We start from the raw sequence: 21,607 nt of genomic DNA on the forward strand, positions 1-21,607 counted from the left end.
CTGAGACTTCTCGTGTGGCTCTCAGTCCCACCTTCCTCTCTCAGGCATCTTTAGCCACTCCGGCTGTCTGCACGCATGAACCTGTTTTCTCCCCATCTCGCAGCCCGTAAGACGGATCCTCTGTACTTCATTTTCTTCCAATACGAGGAGGAGTGGTGCGTATCATCTTCGATACTCCCTTTCACCCACCGCTCCCTCCCCCCCCTCACACACACACATACACACACACATCACACGCACGTCGCTTGGTCAAGCAAGCAGGAGTCTAGGGTGTGTCTAAGAGTAAAGCCGCACGTCGACAAAACACTCACAGGTATAAGAGACGATTGTTTCTCTGCGGTTGTTGTTGTTATTGTTTTCCGGGGGACAGCGAGCAATTCGATAAGCCATAGAAAAGGCGAATACAGTGAAAGGAAAAGGCTTTGACGTCGAGAAGAAGTCGAACTCTACACCATCCGCTTCACTTTGATTTCGACTTGTTCTCTTGATCAAGAAGCAGCAGTCGCAGCAAGACCCCCTCCCCCACCCTCTTTCTATTTGCTCTACTCGCATGGCCGCTCAGGTATCATCGTCTTCCGGTGTGACGGCAGAGTCCCTCTACCGTGACCTTGTTTGGCCTGCACTATGGAAAGTCCTGCAGCTCACGCCGCCGCTCCAGACCCCCCCTAATGCCGGTGCGAGGACCAGCAGTGGCGCTACCAAACACGAGCGCTGCGCCCATGACTTGCAGAGGACAGTGACACAGGCACTTCTGCAGCTTCTCCACACAGCTTGCCTGGGCCCCACCGCGCCCCCCGTGAGTGGTGTTTCGTCTGACGTAATGCAGGAAGTCGTGTCGCACCTTCTCTTGCACCCCCATGGAACCGAGAAAGCTATCGCTTCACAGACCGTGCCAGAATCCCAGAAGGGTGTGTTGGGCCCGCCGACTGTCTTGCCGGCTGCAGCAGCGGCCGCCGTCGAGGTGGAGCGCCTTTACCTCCTCATGTGTACAGCGATTCACTTGTGTGCGCAGATGGACGTCGCCCAGTTGGCTGTGGCAAAAATTATGCCAACGGCTGGGGCCGGTGCCACCAGTGCGCCGGCGGCAAACGCAAAGGGTACGCCGCAGCTTCCGTGGGGGGTCACGCGGGCTTCCAAGTCGGTGGTCGCCGGCATCTTCTCCTTATTGTCCTACATCGACCCGTCGATGCCAGCCGCGACATCACCGATGGCCTCAAACGAAACCCCGAGTGTGCTGGGGCCGCCCCCCCCTCCGATGGCCACCGCGACATTACAGCAGCAGCAGTCCAATGTTCAGCAGCTGTGGTTCACGTTTCTCTGCGTGTACCTGCAGCAGCTCTCGGCCCACACGCCAAGAGACACGACGGCATACGCGCACTTCTTTGCCAGCTGCAGTGAAGAAAGTCGAAGGCGCCTCGCTACCGCGCCGGTGCTGTCTGACGACGACGACGACGACAGCGGCGGCACAGTCGGCGCCATGGGTGCGATAGCCCACCAGTCTACGGCAGCGGGCGAGGCGGCTGCGCTGCAGGCGTGGTCTCATGTCTCTGCTGATCTTCTCCGCGACACGATCGCTCGCACCCGATTTCGCCGGGCTGCACTGCTCTTCAAGTCGTATGTGCCCCACATGCTCACACAGGCCCCCGCAGTGACGTTTCTGCTCGCCGACGTCCTCAGCGAGTTCGCACGCCGTTGGACGGCCTTCACTCAGCGCATTCCACTGGGGTGTATGGCAGACGACGTGGTGCATCGACTGGCTCGCTATGATGCTCGCAGCATTGTTCATGGTGAAAGCCCAGCTTTCCCATCTCAGCAGTGGCACCAGTGCATTGAGGTTCTTCGCACCTATGGTGACCGTCTCATGCTGCTGCTCGGGGCAGGTACACCGCATGGTCACCTGCTAGCTACGACACTATGCGCCGTTCTCTCTACGCTTTACGTGCTCCCCTACACTCGGGGCAGTGTCCCCTTTTCGAGCGCAAGTGAGACAGGTGCCGCAGCGGCCGGCATGGCAGCCGCGGTCCGTGGCAAGCGTGACGAGGAGGCGGCTGTGGTGGAACTGGAGATGGCCCACCGGCAGCCACGGCGCGCATCGATGCACAACACCGCAGGGGCAGGTGTGGCATCGTCGGGTGTTGGTGAACTGCGCATGGGTGAAGTCGAGTGGCGGCTGCGGCGCTACGCGCCGTTCGGCCAACTCCTCGCCTACACCCGTCTTCTTGAACTCCAGAAAATTCATCTGTTCGCCGTCGCCACAACGCAGCTGCGCGGCGGCCGTACCATGGCACAGCACGCTGAACACACGCGGATGCTGGCGCTGGCAGCTTTATACTCTGGCGTTACGGAATGGGATCTGACACTCTCGATCTACCACTTTGCAGAATGTCCACTCAACCCATTTAATGGGCCTGACACACCACCACCGGCACTGCCTACACAAGCGCTGGCGCGGTACACCGCCGCGGTGCAGCAGTATGTCGAGCACACTCGTGTAGAGCTTATCATGGACCTGCCTTTTACAGAATTGCGCGTTCATGAAGGCGGCGCTGGTGGCTCGCGCACTCGCGGCATCCGTCGCGGCGGCGCTGGCGGCAACGGCTACGGTCAACATCCGCAACAGAAATCTTTGCCGTGTACCTTATTGTCATCAATCCCCTCGCGCGGCGAGCTGCACACACGTCGATTTCTGCGCCTCGTACACCCCGACCCAATGCCGCTCAATTGGCGCCTTCACCTCACCGCAGCGGCGGCCTCCGTGGCTACGACAGCAGCACGAAACGGCACCCCTGGAGTTGCCATTGGCGGTGGAAGCAGCAGCACTACCGCTGCCACATCGGCAGGTGTGGTGCAGGGATCCGGGATGGCGCTCCCACCAACGGCTCCCCCATCAAGCACCGGTCTGGTTCCTGGGAGCCCAAGCGCAGGCAGCGGCATTATCGATTTGTTTGTGTCACCGTGCTCCTTGGTACTCGATCTTCTTGTCGCGGGGCACTACGCCTTGGCGGCGGATGGTATGCGTCACCTTGCTGGTGCGTCGAGCGTGAACGTTCTCTTGCCCCCACGTCGGGCGTACCCGCTGAACATTAGCATCGCGTACTACGTGTCAATTTTGCTGCGTCGGTGGCTGCAGCAGTGGGACGTTGCCGAACAGCAGCGAAAGGGGCATCCAGCCGAGGAAGCGGCGGCAGCGGCGGGGTTGTTGCAGCTCCGGGACGAGGTGTTCTGCGTCCTCCATTCTTTTCTGCCGATCCTCTCTGTAGTGCAAAGCTTTTTGGCGAACCAGTTGCTCCTCGTGCGTCTCTTGACACGACTGGCATGGATGTGCCAGATCACCGCCGCGGCCGCAGTCGCCCCAGCGTCGGCAGAGACTACCACCCTCTCAGGCACCAGCCCTGCACCACCAACTCCCAATGCAGTCTTCGCCTTGACAGAGCACTTGCTCATTGCCTTTGTCATGCCATGTGTTCGCGTGCTGCCGCCTGCGCCGATGGTCTACGATGTGATGGAGGAGGTGCTTGCAATATATGCCCGCTTCAGTACCCCCGACGCACAGACTCACCGGGTGGTATTGTACGGCGAAAACGCGGCCATGCCGCTGCACATGTTCGACTGGCTCCGAGAATTGCTGCCTTCCGTAAAGTTCGTAGTGGCGTACCGGACAAAGCAGCAACTGCTGTTGCTGGAGGAGGCGGGGAAGGAGGAGAAGAGCAACAACAACAAGGGGACACGAAGGTGGCCACCGTCGCCGCTGGTGCACCCACACGACGCGCTACTGCGGAAAGAGAGAGAAGCGCTCCTCTCTCAGTCACTGAAGCGACTCAACGCGGAGAATCTCGTTGAATACCGCGCGCTCCTGCGACCCATTTTGTATGCCGAGCCTCTGCTCGTCGCGCATCGCTTGCTCACACAAGCCGTTGGCTACAACAATAGCTTCCTCGATGTCCACACCCGTCTTCTGCACGGATTGCCTGGAGCGGTGCTGATGCTTGTCATCCAGCAGGGGCTCGTGATGATGGCCCGCTACGCGGCAGAGGAGAAGATTTCCAACGCGAACGGAGATAACCGTGTGGCGATTCTAGCAACCTTTGTTGCGACATTGTGGCGCGACAACCTCGATGCGGTAGATGGGGCGCTGCTAGTGCGCCGGGTCGAGCTAGCCCTGCGCAGCAATAGCGGCGAGGACATATTGCTTGGGACAGAGCTCTGCAAAGCCCTCCTCGCCGTGATGGCGCATCGCGCGTTGGAGCACGAAGAGAAGTACAACCCCGCGCAGCTGCAGGCACTTGCCTACGCTCCCTCCACCACCTCCCTGTTTGGCAGGGGCGCCATGACGTCTTTTCGTGCTCGTTGCTGGAAGGACACAGCCAGCAGTGCGCTGCTGCTGCTGTCGCCGGTGGATGTATTTGCCAAGGCTCGGCAGGCACTACTGGACGCCATGCAGCGGCCTTGTCTGGTGCCGATAGAGGAAAGCGAAGACGGTGAGGCCAACGAAGAGGACAAGGAGAAGTTGGCGGCTAGCGGTGCCCGCTCGGAGCACCGCCTCACACTCGGTCAGCACATTCTCCTCCATCTCTGCCGTCTTCAAAGCGACATCTACGAGCTCCAGCGCGACCTCGATGGCGGCGCGGAGTTGATTCTCCTGTCTTCAGCGGGACGCTTCAACATGATCAATGATATGCTCATCGCGCTCGAGGAGATGTCGCCTCCGCCCACTGAGCTCGCGGTGCTGGAACGGTTGTGCACATGCGTACAGAAAGTCGGCCTTCCCCACGTGGCTTCACTTGTCGAAACACAGCAGCGGCGCAAATTCAAGTGGTCGTCAGCTTCCCTCGGCACACGTGACGCTGTGCCGTCCGATGCCGTGTACTGTGTACCGGCTCCCACGTCCTCGGTGGTGGCTGTAGCTGATGCACACACACTCGAACTTCCTGTGATTGCGCAGCTCCTGCAACACTTCACGGCCGCGCACTTCGAGTACAAGACAGACCCCTACGACGCAGCCCGGCACGAGTGGCAGCAATGCATGGAGCGAGTTCAAAGTCTAGAGAACCAAAGCTTGAGCGGGAACACGTATGCTCGCACGAGAGTCCAACTTCGTACTGCGTCGATTAAGGCGTGGTTGAGCGCCCAGTCGCAGCGCATAGATGTGGAGGAGTCCATGCACAAGCATCTCTACAACACCTCCGCCGCAGCACGCGCTGCCCTCTTGCAGGTGATCCGATGTGAACTCGCCTCTCCCACAGCACCGCTTGCGTCTGACGCGGATGACCGTCTTGTGGAGCTGGCAGCGTCGTATCTCCTGCCTCGCGCCGCGTTGAACCTCCGTGAGGCGGTCACGGTGGCGGCCTTCTTCACATGGATCTTTCAGGAATCCTCGTCGATCAGCGAGTCTGCGGCAGCGGCCGTGGGGCATGGCGAGACCGAGCAGACGCGACAGTCGCTGCACCGCCGTGCCATTGACCTTGCCTTGACGTTCGTGACAGCCGCCTTCACCTACTTTGTGGCTTTTACAGATGGTGAGTGCAAACGCCTGGGGTGCGTGCTACAGCGACTCCTCCAGGTACCTGCTCTCAGCGCCCATCAACAGCAGTTGAGCGCAGCAGCGCGTCTGTCGCCATCGCTGCTAAAGTACATTCAAGCGTTGTCCTCTCGGGCGAAGGTTGGCGGTGATGCCGCCACCGCCGCCGTCGGCGGGGGCGCTCAAGGACACTGCAACGAGGATGTTTCTGCTACGCCGATGGTCGCAGCCGCCAGCAAAAGTGCAGCATCCAGGACAACCGCTGCAGCGCACAGGGGCAAAGCTGCTGTCGACAGCGGTGGCCTTCACATGGTTAGTAAGGCTGTTTTCGAGAGTTTTCTTCACACCGCGCACACGCCCCTCCTCGGCGTCGCTGACACGTGCAGCACTAAGCATGCTGGGTCTGTGTCCCTGTTGAGCTTGGCAGTGGCGCGAGGCCTCGTTTCATCGCCGGCACAATCGAGCGATTCGCAGCCTGTAGCCTCCCCTGTTGCGGATGCTCTGGCTAGCACCCTCCCTGCCGTTCCGTTACAGTTGGAATCGTATATTTGCAGGGCTATGCTCCAGCTGCTCACTCACGAGCAAGACGTGCCCGCTTATGCGCACCGAAACCTTTTTCTTATCCTTGAGCAGCTCGACAAGAGTACATTCCCTGCGACCTTGTGTGCTCTTGATTTGCTTATCTGCGCCGTTGAGCCGCATGCATCGAAGACAAAGTCCTACTACGCCCTGGCCTCTGCTGTTTTGAAGATGCTGCGTGTGAATCGACGTAACCGCCGTGAGCTGCAGCACGCGATTGCGGCGCTTCGTCACAGAGAAGAAGTCACTTCTCTCGCCGCTTTCCTCCAGGCAACGTGCGGCGAGGAAGAAGGTGGTGCGGTGGTGCAGCTGCGCACGGCCGCGGCGGCCTGCCACGGGGAAAGGCGTCTCGATGAGCACTACATGAGGCAGCTGTTGCAGAACGAGGCGGCAGTGCTGCTCAAAGATGCACAAGTACGTCGTCCAGTAAACGACGACTCCGATGTGGATGAGGAGGACGAGGAGGGCACCGATGGCAGTTACGCGGAGAAGGACGCTGCTGAAGACGTAAGCCCTTCGAGCGGCGACGGTGAAGGCAGTAACGAAGAAGGCGGCGGCGACGGCGACGACGACGATGTTTACGCTGCCGCCTCCGCAGAAGCCAGTGGAGAAGAGGGGGGAGATGACGGCAGCGAAACCGACGCAGACGCCTCAGGCTCGGGCTCCGAGGGCAGTGAGGACGGCGGTGACGACGGCGGCGACGGTAGCTGTCAAAGTGGGTCTGCCGATAGTGAAGAAAGCAATGGTGGATCACCTGAGCTGCATAAAAGTCTTCCTGAGGAGTGATGTGTTCGTCCGCACCTTGCGCGCTCGTTTTATGTGTGTGTGTGTGTCGTTGAACATATCCCAGGGTGGGGGAATGGGGTTAATCCTTGAAATGTGTATGCGTGATTCTCTAAAGTGATGCCCAAAAGGGGCAACGAGGGTGACATCAATCGAGCAGACCTTCGGGACGGCTTTGATGCGGCTGTAGTCACCCACACTTCGTCTTTGCATTAGAAAGCCCACTGTCCCCCTCCCTTTTCGGCTGCGCCGCCACCCTCTCCAGCGTGTCATGGGCACCTCACTCGAGGTGTACATAGACGCAAACACACACACACACGCGTGTGCAGCGATTTTGTTTGGGTGTGTGTGTGTGAGAGTGAAGTCTTTCAACTATGCTGCAGCGCGAGGGAGGTATCGTGACACTGTGTGTGTGTGTGTGCGTGTGCATCTAGTGGGCACCTCCCGTTTGCAATCCTCTATCCCTTCATATTTTATTCTCTTTTTCTTTACGCACTCATGTCTCATAGCGTGCCGCATACGCACCAAGTGTCACAGTGTACACCCCCCCCCTGCGTAGATCCATCCACCAAGGATGCAGTTCGAGCTCTCGTTTATCTTCCCTCACGCGCTCAAAGAGCTCCCAGTGAGCTTCTTCATCCCTCTTGCAGCCCAGCGTCCGCGCACAGTGGCGAACCTCTTCTTCATGTGCACGGGACAACTACCCTTGCCAGCGGAGCTGCTTTCTGCCTTGCACCTGACAGCGGCTGAGGTCGCTTACGCAACACCCGACGATGCCAAGACCGCTGGCTTGCTCCCACTGAGCGACTCTGCCGTCATTCGGATCGACAAGTCGGCCGTGATGGAAATCGGGAGCAGCACCACCAAGTCTATCTTTGGAGATTTCCTTCCAGATGAGGTGGTGACGCTGCCCGCCGACACAGCCGCACGCGGGCAGAGCATTGCAGCCACCATGTCCTCGCTCAAGGCGGGCACCCTCCTTTACTCCAACCTTGGCATGCCGAACACGCAAGCGAGCCGCTACTACATCCTGCTCGAGTCTGTCACGACACCAGAGCAGCGGGACGAATTTGCCGGCTTCGCACCTCTGGGGATGATAACGAGTGGCTTGGCAGAGCTGAGGAAGGCGGCGGCTCAAACAGCAGTTCAACCACGGACACTGGTGCCAAAGAAGAAGGTAATCGTCTCTGGGTGCCGAATGCAGTTCGACTACGCACAGCTGACATCCTCTTCTGCCGTCAACGCGTCTGCATCACCGCTTGGAGGGCCCGGGAACGACACCAGTCATGGTGCTGGGAAACAAAGGTTCACGGAGCCGCACAAGCACGTCGCTGGCCGTGTGCGCCGTCGTGAAGAGGACGGCGACGAGGAAAAACAGGTGGGCGCATGCAGCGCTCTGGACAACGATGGTGACACGACGAGCCCCGGCGATGCCCTTTCGCACAGCACTGGCTTCTTCAATATGTCGGCACGCTTCCCGAAGGCAGTGACAGCCGCCGTAGCTGCCTCCGGCGGTAGTCCCTCCCTGAAGCGGCGCCGCGCTGAGGCCTACATGCTGGGCAATGATGGCCTGCCGACTCTCCGCACGACAGCGATCGTTCCAGGCGAGCAGACAGATTCCAATGGCGCGGCCGTACCCTTCGAGTTTTTTAGAGCTCAGCAAGATGCCTTCGCAAACGACATCGTCCGTATCAAGGATGCACAGCGACAGCACTCAAATCGTAAGGCGAGAAAGAGTAAGGCCCGGGATATATTCGCCTCTGGACGCGTAAATGGGCGGCACAGCACGTCGCCGCAGCACTCCAGAAGTGGCGGCGCACGTGCCACAGGACCAAGCGCACCCTCGAAGATACGTGCGAAAAAAACGATGGCCAAGCGGTACTAAGTGGTCTGTGTGTGTGTGAACTGGTGCGGGAATAAAGAAGGAGAGTGGGGTGAGACTTCACCATTTCTGTGCATCAGGGTGGGGTGGGGAGGGAGGGGGGGGGGAGGGAGGGGGGGTTAGTGCCAGTCTGTATCCCATATCTCCTTCAAACACCTCCACCCTTCACCTATGCCCGCACCCCCCCCCTTTGTAATGAACCCCATCCATCGTTAATGCTCTTTGCGAGACACAACAGAGCCTCTTGGGCAGTAAAATGTGTGTGTGTGTGTGTGTGTGTGTGTGGGGAATGGCACAAAGGGATTTGGCTTGGTGACGGACTCGCACGCGCACAGAACGCCACCCAGCCCCCCCCCCTCTCTCTCTCTCTCTGAAGGACATCTATGATTATCAACCTACCCTACCCTACCCTACCCTACCCTACCCTACCCTACCCCGTACTCCTCTGTGTTGCTGCGATTTGTGGGCCATGAACTCTTTTTTTTTTTTTGCCACGGATATGCGTCCGCTTCTCTCACACACCATCGCATCCAAACATGTGAAAGAAAACGAAGCAGATATTTTGAGGCCCCGTCTTGTGCAGACTTTTACATCTCGAGTGCAACTCTGCAGTTTTCTTTTGCACACGTGGCTGAGAGGCTGTATTAGCGAGGCACAACGCACACGCCACCCCCTCGAGTCGGGAATGCTGCCACCGTCAGCAGCGGCGCGCACGTTGATGCGGCCGCTATTGGCGGGGAGGTTGAGTGCACGGGCAAGCGTTACAGTTACACTGCGCTGTTGTTCAACAACGACCCCCACCACCTCTGAAGATAGTGCGGCGGCGCCATCGACAGCCACACGCTCCGCGCGTCAACTTCGTCTGGCCGTAGTGCGCCCGGACCTTCTCGACGATTGGGTGCCAGAGCTGAATGATGTGATTGCGCAGGAAATATCCTGCAATGAGGCTACAACCCCGGTTTGGTGGAGGTGTTCTCATTGCCAAGAGCGCTACCAGTGCACTGTGCAAGCTCGCGTGGCTCGCGGGCGGGCGGCATGCCCGCGTTGTGGCGGCCGTATCAGGGCAACGGGCGATCCATCTGCCAACAACTCAACGTCACTCTCCACGGCCCCTCTACCGCGAGACGAGCCCGCGCATTGCGTAGACGCCGGAGAAATGCTGGATAAGACACACCCTGATCTCGCCGCGCGCTGGGACCCAACTCGAAACGGCAGGCTGCTTCCCTCCCAGGTGACGGCCTCGAGCACACGGCAAGTGTGGTGGCTTCCAGACGCAAGCACGGCGCCACCGACGTCCCCCTCTGCGCAGTCGTCTGCACTTGCACAGGGCAGTTTTCTCCGCCCGGTGTTCGCCTTTGTCCAGGACGCCGCCAGTCCGGAGGAGCAAGCCGCCGCAACAGCGGCGATGGAGTGGCGGCTGCTCCACGAAATACGAAGGGTGGCACACATTGAAGATGCAGAAAAGGCGGGGGCCATCCCTATTGCGCTGCCCAGCAACCCGGTCGGGACACGGCAGGCGGCTGCCTGGCTAACCGGGTTTGACACAGCATCGGACGCAGTGCCACGTCCACCTTTGGCCGCCCCTATGGCGACCGCTGACGTGCACGTGGTTGCATGCATGTGGAAGGACCGCATCTCGCGACTCTCACTAAAAGAAAAGATAACAGACGGCACATCGATGCAAGTCTCGGAGCCGTGCCTCGCGAGCATCCTGCCACGCGAACTCTTTTCGCACTCGCCGACGACAACGCGTCAAGCTGGATCTTCAGCTCACGGGGCAGCCGCATCAGCAGTGCGGGAGGCATTGCTAAGCCAGTATAGTGAGTTTGTTTGCCTCCAGCGGAGACGCAACGGCAGCAGCAGCAGCAGCAAAGATCGAATTACGGTCACACCTGTGTTGGCGAGCCTTCTACAGAACTGCGACTCGGCTTCTACAGACGCATTGACTGCAGTGGAAGGTGCGTCATCATCATGGACAGACTTCTTTGCGCTGACGAGGGATGCAGCGCTTCCGAAGGGGTACATCGACCCAGCCGCATCCCTGTACTTTCCAGATGCCACAAAAGCTGTCGGAACAGCGGAATCCGACGCGGCAGAGGTGGACTCGCTGCGGCTGACACCATCCGATGTGGAGACCACCATCACCACTGTCCTCACCAAGTACCCTCGCCGTCCCCCGTCGCCTCGTCTACGCGAGGACGACGTGATGCAGGCGACGCCACCGATGATGTGCACCGGCGTCGACAATGCGGAGGACGGCGACAGTGTCGATGAGGCGGCCTCCTCGCGACACCTGGTCAAGCACCGTCAACGGATGCGTCACATCAACGTGCCCTTCGGGCACGCCACCACGGCGGCAGAGGAGAGTGCGGCTCGGCTGGCAGCCGAGTACGACGTCGGTGAAGACAACGACGACGACCATGGCCGCCTCAAAAATGACCGTGGGCTTGCTCAAACGCCACGCGACGCGTTCTCTTTTGCTGCAGAGCTGCACGCTGCGAGCCGCGCATCGACTAGAGCAACGAGCGGTATGGGAAGGCGCAGCGGCGAAGCTGTGACGACGGCGTCCCTCGTCGACTCCGCCATTGCTGCCCTTGGCGAGGCCTTCTCGGCAGAAGTGGATAGCAGCAGCCGACACTATCATCGTGAGGCACATCGGCCGGAGGCGCTGCGTGCTGAATGCTTTGCGTCATCTGGCCTGTCTGCGCGACGCACCGGGGCGAGTCCGCGCCGCTTTCGTCTTTCGCCTCCTCACGACGCTTCTCAGAGGAAGCAGGGGCACGCCGTGACTGGGGCTGTCGCTGCGGACAGCATCGCTGTTGTGCAGCCGGCATTCTTTGACGCCCCGCAAACGCCACGCAAGGTGGCCCGGTCACGCCGAGTCAAGAAAGAGGTATCCAGCGCGGCAGCAGAAGTATGAGAAAAAGGTGTATAGCCCTGTTTGATGGTGCAACCACACCTGTCGCCGAGGGGGACACACACTCGCCCCTCCCAAGCATAAAAAAAATGGGATGGGAAAGGGATGTTGTGTGCCTGCATCAAACCATCCTCGTCTTGTTTTCGTCTCTGTTTGTCTGCCCCGGCCCCCCTAAAAAAAAAATTACCGCTTTTCGTGTTTTACTCTGCGATGTCTCTTCAGCTTCTTTTTGTGTGTGTGTGTGTGTGTGTGTGTATCGGATATATAAGAGTACCTTCAGATTCAACAATCGCTACCTCTGATGTTGGTGTTCATCGCCGGATATTTCTCCGCCTCCGTAGTAAGGAAGCAGAGATGAGATTGAAGTCTCACACATCCGTGGCAGCGCTGAAGGGAGGAAGAGGAAGGAGTAGAAGAGAGCAGCAGTAGTGGTGACTGTTTTTTGTTTTTTTTTCGAGACAGCACTGCCCGTTGGTAGGGCAGGTTTTGTCACGTTTTTTTTTTCTGTGTGTGCGTGTGTGTTGGGTGATGGGAGGGGAGGGGAGGGAGAGATGGCGTTGTTGGTTTTGATGTGGTGTTTTGTTTTTGCGCCATTTCTTCTAGAGGGGTGCTGCACCTTTGTTGTTGTTGTCGTTCTTTTCTTCCCCCTGCCGTCGACGACTACACTCAGCGAAAGACACACACACACACACACTTCTGTCACAAAATCGAGTTCAAAGCATCTCTCCCTCCCTCTCTCACCTTCACCCCCCCCCCCCGCCTCTGTTTTTCTACCTCTTCTACCGCGTCCTTGGTGGACAGAGGCACGTCCTGCCTCCCAGAAAGGGAAGGGGGGGCCCCTGTGAGATGCACCACCGGGAGGGGGGGGGGGCCCGTGACTGCCTCAGCAAATGAGTGACAAAGATTATCCAATCGCCTCCGCGCTAATCCACGCACACACACACGCACACCATGTCCATCTCTCTCTCTCTCTTTCTGTGGGCCTGTGTATATATATATATATATATATGTCACCACTTTTCTCGCATATATCCGCGTGGATTAGAGCGGCCACTACCCCCAACCTGTCATCGCCACACAAAGCTGACGCCGTCCCCTCCCTCCCTCCCTCCACACACACACACACACCTGAAAAAAAAAGGGGGCAAGCACACGTATAACATATATACACATATATGTTATACGTGTACACAACGCACAACGGCTTCAAAACATAAACTGCGGGACGTCCACGCTCGTTCTATGCCACTCGTCTTGATTTGTATCTTTGCGTACCAATAGTGTACCACATCGACGGCAATAACCCCTCCCCCACCTCGCCCTATCCCCTCCTCATTTTCTCGTCGATAAAAAGTTCCAGAGTACGACGCGTGTGCGCGTACACCCAATATACAGCTAAGTTATTCTCGTTATTGCGAGTTCAGATTTATTGGAACGGGTGGAGTGGGGGTGGAGGCGGGGGGAGGGGGGAGGGGCGTACCCTCGGCATCATCGCTCCCGCTGAGCGCACTGGGAGCGGCAAGTGTGAGGAAAGGGAAGAAAGACTTCAAGTGGAAACACAGAAGAAAATCACAAAAACATAAGACGTCGAGAGCACCATCTTCAGGCTCGCACAAGTTCTTGCCCGAGCCGTCTGCAAGGTGAGCTAGAGAAGGGAAGCGAGTAAAACTTTTTCCCGTATAACAGGGTGGCTGACACGGCAACTTACCTCCTCCCTCCCTCCCCCCCCCCTCCACCCACCCATACGCCTTAGTCATCGAAACTCCAGGCCCCCCCCTGCTTATCCTCCCCTCATCTTTTTTTCTCACATTGGATGCAGTGCTTTCTCGGTGTTTGTGTACCAGCTACTTGTCTTCCTCTCCACACACACGCACGCTTTTCGATCTTTGTATTTGTAGAAAAATATCCCCGCTGCTGCTACTGTTGACGCCTCTCTCCTCTCCGCTTTTATTTGCCGCGCTCAATCGCGCGGCTGCTGTTGCCCTTTTTTCCTTTGCGCATGTGTGTGTGTGTGTGTCTGTGTGCATCTCTCCTTCGCTCACCTCCTCCTCACGTATCTCGCTCAATCGCATCTGCGCTCGATTTCGCGCCTCCTCCTTCGTGTGTGTACGTGTTGCCTTGCCGCCTTCTCTCCGCCCCCTCCGCGCTGCCCCTAGGGGAAAAGAACGTCGCATATCTTGTACATTCCCCATCGCTTTTATATTTGTTTGCCTCATCGCGCAGCGTGTCCTTGTATACCCCCGCCCCTCCCTCCCTCCCCCCCTCCCTCCCCTCCTCCTGCCCCTCACTCCCACACATCACTTACCTCCTCACCTTTTTGTGATCCTTTTGTCGTGTGTAGCTCGTCTCGCAAAAAAAGAAGAAAAAAGAAAAAGAGACAGCAACCGCAACTGCGGCAAAAGCGTTTGTGTAACATATTTATCTAAGTTGCATTCATTTTACCTCGGACCACCCTCAAACAGTCGCCATCGTCACCCCTCCTCCCTCCCCCCCACCACCACCACGCACTTTCCCTGGCGGCTGTAGGACGACTTCGAGGTCCCCATCCCCTCCCCCGAAACAAAAAAGGGGTGGGCACCGCCACCTGATGGTGTGTGTGTGTGTGTGTGTGTGTGTGTGTGTGTGTTTATCCCGTGATTGTGCTCTCCATTTGTTTGTTTTTCCCCCCCTCCCCCCCACCCCCAATTGTACACTATCTTTGAACTTTGAAAGGGATAACGCCGTTTTTAATTCGCATTCGCATACCAAAAAAAAAGTTGTAGAGGGAAAGGAAAGGGGGCTACGTACATCCCTGCCTCTCTGTCTTACCCCCTCTCTCTCTCCTTGAGGTCTGCTTTGTCTCTGTCCGCCAGCCGGTAGACATACTTGTGTGTCTGTGTGTGTGTGTGTGTGTGTGTGCGTCACCCCGAATCGCTTCACTGTGTGTCACGCGTAGGCAAGCGCACACTTCCCTCAACGTGAGAACTCCACTATAAACATATATACAACACCCCCCCCCCTCAAAAAAAAAGGGGGGAGAGAGAGAAAAAAAAACGGTGACGAGAAGAAGCATGGGTACCTCGTTTAGCCAGCCATACGAAGGGGGGACCACCACCACCACCACCACCGCAGCAACTGTGGCAGCAGCACCAACGACACATTTGCCGTCATCAAATGTGTCTCCAAAACTGGCACAGCTCATCTCACATCCGCTGGTGGGACCAAACACGACGACCTCCCACTCCAATGACACCAGTGATGTGGACGGTATGCGCCACAAGCTAAACGCCGCTCTGAACACACTGCTGATTGATTGGCCCACCATTGATCAGGAGATGGAGCTGGTGACGGACCAGCTGGTGGCCATCCTATTGACCTGCCGGCTGCGCTCGCAGAACTCTGGTCGAGTCCCTGCAATGGCCCTGTCTTGCCCTCGCGCCTGCGAAGACAGCGTCGAGGAACCTGTTGAAAGGAATGGAGAAAATAAGTACGACGTGGCCGACTGCACCACGGGTGCTGAGGAAATACTCGTTGATTACGAGGAAGCTGCAGCTGGCGCGGAGGAGCTTTACGTCAGCGCTGCACTCCGGTTGGCAGCTCTTCGCCTGGACCGTAGAGGGCTGCATCGCATCGTCCTGGCCCTCGCCTACCTCGCGAACGGCGGTGAGACGCAGGAAGAGCGGAGGTCGCGCCACACTGGGGTCACCAACAGCTGCGGCACCAGTAATACTATTCACCAACGCAGCGCCGGTTCTATAGGCTCTGCGGCACCAGCGACGGCGATGGCCGTCGGCTGCCCCACTTTCACAGCGATCCCCGGCACCTCGACTGGATTGGCCAACACTCTTCACGCCCACCGAAACTCCTTCAACATGCTGGCCGGACGAAAGTTCTCCACACTCACGCAAGCACAACAACTGCTGGCGCCGCGCGGCTCGTTCTCCACGCCGATGCTGAGTGAGTTGGGTGCGCCTGTGCATGGCGGCTTTAGCGCGAGCGCCTCGCTGGACCAGGTTGCCCAACCAATGCCCATGGGCCGCAGCACGGGAGGGCATCAACACTCAGATGCCCCCAAGCACCCAGTCTCCTGCAGCTGTGATGACGCGATCCTTGCATCTGAGCGACGTGCCATTGCAGCGCCGCTGGCACAGCGCATGCGATGCAACTGCACTCCGCTCGGCTGTGAAGCCTCGGATGCTCTGCTTCGGCTTCGCCTCGAAGCTGATAAAAGCTCTTCAGGTGCCTATTCCTACGGCAATCAAAGCTATAACAACGGCCTGCTGCGCTCGATGAAAGCGCGCAGCACCATGGCAAGTGTGCTCCAAGGTGGCATACATCAGGCGCCGCCTGTGTCGAGCTCCAGCAATCCCACGGGGATGTCAATATCTACAGCCACAGGTTTCCTTGCCTCCGTGCGCACGCCGTATGAAGATCATCTGAGTGGGCAATGCAGCGGTAACAGCAGCTACACCACCAGTCGTTTTCCCATAATGGCGCCGCTCCACACAACGACGCAGGGGATAGCCCTGCAAGCGCCGTCAACAGGTATCAACGCTGTCGCTGGCTGCGCAAGTCCCAGCGCCGCCGCCGCCTCCAGCCTCTCGAGCTCGATCGCACATTCTGAAACAGCCGATCCCCGGCGGAGGGCAGATGCCTATCTGCGCTGCAGCAACTCAGCGCTCTACCATCATGTGGTAGGCGGGAAAGTCTTCAACGCGGGGGGTCGAATCCACCACAGCGAGGTGCCGAACGAAGATCTAGTGACGACCACCAGCGGCGTGTCACGCCACCTGCCGCTCAAGCCTGAACGCGGTGCATGGGACTCATCGGCACTTCGGTTACCCTCCTCTGGTGCCCCCTGCCAGGACACACTGCTGCAGCGGTTGCCGCCCGAGGCGGTCCTCGCTGCGCTCTGCAGCACGTTTGCCCACCTGCACCTGTCACCGGACGACGTTACGAACCTCATCACGCTGCTCATCGTGTCCGCCCTGCAGGTACAGATCGAGGTGCAGCTCCGGCGGCTCGCTGCCGCACCGGGCAAAGGCTCGAACAACGCCGGTGCCATGCTTCACGCAACCAATCTCAGCACACCCTCTTCAGTGGCGCAGATACGGTCAGCGGTGGCCGATTGTCTACGGGTACGCTTCTACCCCCTCTACGATCGTACGTGCACTATGCTGAGCGCCGCCGCTGGCGTGGTCGCTAACAATCTCAGCAATGCAGCCTCCAGCCCGACGAACAGCGACTCCGCAGCGAAGCCGCATCTGTTGCCTCGCCAAACTCCCGCAGCCGACACCGAGCAGGATATCACTCGACCCCTTTCCCGCCCCATTACTGCTGCGTTCCCTAGCAGCTCGAGCGAACTAAGATGCCCCACGAGGCCCCCGGCTAGCTTCCCCCCTCTTCCACGACTGCCTCCTGCTTCGCCGATCGCGATGGGGACTGCCCTCCATGAGCCACCTGGCGAGGCCGAAGACCCGTGCAGCGGCAGCACCAAACACAACAACGTGGCGAGCCCGTCTCTGCAGACGCAGGCCATACACGACTTCTTCGCTGAAAACGTACCGGTCGAGTGCACACCGCCTTCGCGTGGCGCCGTCTCCAAGTCGATTGCCGCCGCCCAGCACCACTCCATTGCACGTATGCAACCGCCACAACCGCCACAACCACCGCAGCAGCAGCAGCAGCAGTCCACACTGACCGCCGAAAGTCCCCGCGCGTACTCCACCTCTTCAGACTCGGCTGTCGGCTCAACGATGTTGGGGCCGCTCTGGCGCAGCACCGCCCCTAACACCGCTACGGCCACCACCAACACGCATGTGGCGACGAGGACTCTTGATACATCGTGGCCGACTCGAAGTAACACTAGCCCCACACACTTGGACACCAATAGAGAGACACCAATGACCGTCGCGCGACCCTCACAGACGGACGTGCGCTTTGCAAACAATTTTCTCATGGAGCTGGAGACCGCCTTTGTCTTGCACTACGCCGAAGCTATTCCCTGCGGATACAACGGCGAGACCGGTGACTCTTCCACAGTCGGGGCAGGGGCCACTGCGGCAACGACGTCGACGACGACGCACATGTGTCGTTGCCGCTGCGATGCAGATCCTGATGTCCTTGTTCAGTTTTCTTCCGATGCCACTGTGTGGCCGCTGCGCACTCGACTCTTGGTCCTACGGCATGACTATGTGTACGTTTATGGGGCCGTGGCAAGTACGATGGCACTGCTGCGCCAGGACAATCTCTACACGCAGGAAACCGCCCTTGATGGCAGTCGACCAGAGATGCAGGAGCAGCCACACCTGCCGCATCCCCACACGCCAGTCGCCCTCATTGACCTCAGCAGGGCCGCGGGACAGAAGGGAAGGCACACGGTCCAGGTCCTGAGCGGACCCGGCGACGTTGAAAGTATGAGCCTGATGCCTTCGCGTCTGAACCGCGCACCGGTACGAGGCCAACAGTGCCGCTGCATGCCTGCCTTCACACCGCTGGAGGGTGAACGACGGTCAAGCACGCCCGGGAGCTCACACGCTTTGAGAACCGATGCATTGCCTCGCAACAGCGATGGCGCTCGCGACCCGCTTGGTGCCAGCGCCTCCGATATCCTCGGCGCATGCTGGGCAACCGCGGGGAACGACAACGTGGAGGTGTACCGCATGAAGGGTAGCACCGGCGCTATGTACTTGCTGTCGTTCCCGGCAGGAGAAGAGCCGCTCAGCAGCACTTCAGAAACTCCTCCCTCACCAGACACATTACGGTCGCAAACGGCGATGTCATCGATGACAGGTGGCACAGCTGCCAGCGTCGCTGATGCTTTACCTCGGGCTCCCATGATGGAGGGCAGCGGCACCACAGAATCAAGTATCGTCCACCGCTTTGAGCGAAACTGTTTGGTGCGCCGGGCGCTGCTGCCCTGCCCCGCCTCCACGACCGTGAGCACATCAGCTGCGGAGGCTACCGGTGGTACAGTCGAGTCTCAACATCAGAGAAAGGCAGAGACTGGTTCCGCGGAAACGGCAGCCGCGGTGGCCACGTCAGCGAGCCCCTCTATCCAATGCGGCTCCGACGATGGTACAGGCGAAGTACTTCGATTGAAACTCGGTAACGAGCCAACGTGCATCGCTGCCTATCCACTCCGTCTGATTTATCGAGGCGTGCTGCATCACTTCTTCTTTGCAAACCCAAGCACGCGGGATAAGTGGAATCAAAAGCTCGTGCAGCTCTCGGGAATGATGCAGTCACCAGCGTACATGCACAAGGTGGCCTCGGCGCCGCATGATGTGGAGCGGTACCTGCGCAATCGGTTCAGCTTTCCGGCGGGACCCGGTGCCTTCGAGTGTCTAGACGTGCTCGGTGTCGGCACCTTTGGTCGCGTACTCCTGGTCCAGCACAAGCTCAGTAAACGCCTCTTCGCCATGAAAGTCATTCGGAAAAGCGGCTTCCACGGCGTGCGCAACATCGTCGAGGCGAGACGCGAGAAAAGAATTCTGGACATGCTTGACTGCCCCTATATTATGAAGATCTACAGCTCTTTCCAGACCGACAGCCGCGTGTACATGCTGTTTGACTACCTCCCTGGCGCGGAACTCCTGCTGCACACGCGCTCGGCGCACAGGCACCACTTTGACGAGACGACTTCGCGCTTCTATATCGCAGAGATCGCCGTCGCAGTAGAGTACCTGCGGGTGCGCGGCATCGTCCACCGCGACATCAAGGGTGACAACATCGTCTTGGACAGTGAGGGTCATGTCGTGCTGACGGACTTTGGGTTCGCCAAGCGCATCCTGGGAGAGCCGGTACACCCGAACACACCGCCCCGGGTGATTCGTCAGCACACGAGCTGTGGCACACTGGCGTACATCGCCCCTGAAGTGCTGAACAGCGCACGCCGGCGCAGCGGCTACGGTCTAGAGGTGGACTGGTGGAGTCTCGGCGTGGTGCTCTTCACGTTCCTTACGGGTTACTTTCCCTTCTCAAAACAAACCGGGCAAGAAACGAGCCACGCGATTCTCCACAGTGCGCTGCGATTCCCACCGCGGCCGACGCTCTCGGAGGAGGCGCGCAGTTTGCTGAATCAACTTCTGCAGAAGGATCCTGACACCCGCATCTCCAGCCTCGCCCAATTGCGCCAACACCCGTTCTTTAACGGCTTTGACTGGGCAGCGTGCTGCGAACGTCGCCTGACACCGCCGGTGGTGCTGCACAAGGACTCGTACCGCTCGCCAAGCAGCATGGCGGACGCGCGGAAGCTGCTACACGACCGTGTCCGCCGCTCTCTCGCGTGGTCGGCGGGCACGTCCTCCTCGCCCTACGAACCGCCTTCGCATTCATGCCGGTCCGTCTCAGACAATCTATCGATCAAGTTCCAAGCCCTACTAGAGGAAGAAAAGGAAGTACTGCACCTCGTCGCACAAGCCCATGGTGCTCAGAACATGCCAAAGCCTCTTTTAGAGTCCAACGATGTGTTTGGCCCGCTCTTTGAACTACAAGAGCACTGCGGTAGTCATCGAGACGAGAGCGACATTGAAGATCTGTACAGGGAGGCCTACTTTGAAGGGATCGCTCAGTTCGGTATGGAACAGATGAAGCAGCTAAAGGACAGCGGTGCCATGCGGGAGCCCCATTCGCCATTGTCAAGTCTCTCGCTTAACAGCGGGCATCAGGAGCACCCCTGCAATGCTGGGACCTTGATGGACGAGGACGCACACCAGCAACAGCGGGGGACCTCGGCGGCGGTGTTGTTGTCGATGACGGCGCCGTTTGATGTGCCGCTTCTCGCTGACTTCACTGAAGAACTGTATGCCGATGTGGTTCTGGCCAAGTACGCTAGTGGTTGTGGTGGTGGAGGTGGTGGTGAGGTAGACACATCCGCTGGAGAAGTACTCGACGCAGCTCATCGTGATAATGTGTAGATGTGTGGGCTCGGAAAGCATTTCCTGATCCCCTGGCCCCTGCCCCCTTCCCTTTTTACAATGTATAACCGCGGGAACTGTTGGTGGCACTTTATACCCCCCCCCAAACAACAACAACAACACACACACACACACCGTTTCTGGGCTTCCCTTTTGTGCGTACGTATATGTATACATGTGTGTGTGTGTGTGTGTGTGTGTGTGATAATTGTTCATGCGTCGCTGGTGTTCAACACCGGTAGTATGTTCAGCACTTCTCTCCCCCCCCCCCCCCCCAACCCCATGTGCCTCCATCAACACTCCGCCCAGCAGTAGGTTGTCCCCTCTTTGTCTCCGGGATCCCATTGATACACGTGTCTGTGAAGAGCAAACACAAACACACGCACACGCACCTTTAATGTATGAGGGAAGGGGATGATCCTCCATGGGTGCGCGCGATGCTCACCTTTAACGCGCACCAACAAATGCATGCACTTCTTCGCCAGCAAAACGGGGCGGCCTATATAACGAGAGTAGTACCGTACATACGTGGCGCAGCCACAAACGGCTTTACGTTGATGTTTCGCACGACGAGAGAAAAAGGGAAAAACACGATATCCACGGCATAGCCCTCAACTCACTCTCACTCACTCTCACTCCCCCCCCCCACCTCCCCTGCTCAGACCCAAATAGCCGCGGCTCTCCATACTGAAGTTTGGGATTTTCTTTGCTGGACAACGCACGCGCGCACACACACACACACACGCACGCAATCTAAGACCAATCCGACGACACTCCCAGCCCACCCCACCCCTTTCTCCGCCGTTTTTTTTTTCGGTTCATACATACTCAAATACAAGAGGAAGTGGCGTACCGGTATTGACAGCGTTTAGTTTTTGGCTAGAACTGATAACTCCCCCTCCCCAACGCCGTGAACAGAAGGCTCCAACAACGAAAAGCAGAGCAAAAGAGGAAAAGAGAGTGGACCTCTGCGTGTGCCTCTCGAGTGTTTTCGGGGGGTCCATACGCACACTGAGAAGGCTGAAGCACAG

General features: G+C 58.5%; 4 protein-coding genes across 4 annotated transcripts; all 4 read left to right on the forward strand.

Annotated features, from left to right (window-relative positions):
* Window positions 1–550: 550 nt before the first annotated feature.
* On the forward strand, window positions 551–6,883 carry JKF63_05960 (uncharacterized protein; the record flags this gene model as incomplete). Its single annotated transcript, XM_067901913.1, has 1 exon — window positions 551–6,883. One exon carries the CDS (start codon window positions 551–553, stop codon window positions 6,881–6,883), a length of 6,333 nt encoding a protein of 2,110 aa, XP_067757619.1.
* A 571-nt stretch (window positions 6,884–7,454) lies between these two features.
* Window positions 7,455–8,765, forward strand: JKF63_05961 (uncharacterized protein; the record flags this gene model as incomplete). Its single annotated transcript, XM_067901914.1, has 1 exon — window positions 7,455–8,765. The coding sequence occupies one exon, from the start codon at window positions 7,455–7,457 to the stop codon at window positions 8,763–8,765; it is 1,311 nt and encodes a 436-aa protein (XP_067757620.1).
* Window positions 8,766–9,480: 715 nt separating this feature from the next.
* On the forward strand, window positions 9,481–11,682 carry JKF63_05962 (uncharacterized protein; the record flags this gene model as incomplete). Its single annotated transcript, XM_067901915.1, has 1 exon — window positions 9,481–11,682. The coding sequence occupies one exon, from the start codon at window positions 9,481–9,483 to the stop codon at window positions 11,680–11,682; it is 2,202 nt and encodes a 733-aa protein (XP_067757621.1).
* Window positions 11,683–14,927: 3,245 nt separating this feature from the next.
* On the forward strand, window positions 14,928–20,576 carry JKF63_05963 (uncharacterized protein; the record flags this gene model as incomplete). Its single annotated transcript, XM_067901916.1, has 2 exons — window positions 14,928–15,125; window positions 15,171–20,576. 2 exons carry the CDS (start codon window positions 14,928–14,930, stop codon window positions 20,574–20,576), a joined length of 5,604 nt encoding a protein of 1,867 aa, XP_067757622.1.
* Between the last annotated feature and the right edge of the window lie 1,031 nt (window positions 20,577–21,607).

Source organism: Porcisia hertigi, chromosome 20 (genome assembly GCF_017918235.1).
Source record: "Porcisia hertigi strain C119 chromosome 20, whole genome shotgun sequence".
Classification (NCBI taxonomy): Eukaryota; Euglenozoa; class Kinetoplastea; order Trypanosomatida; family Trypanosomatidae; genus Porcisia; species Porcisia hertigi.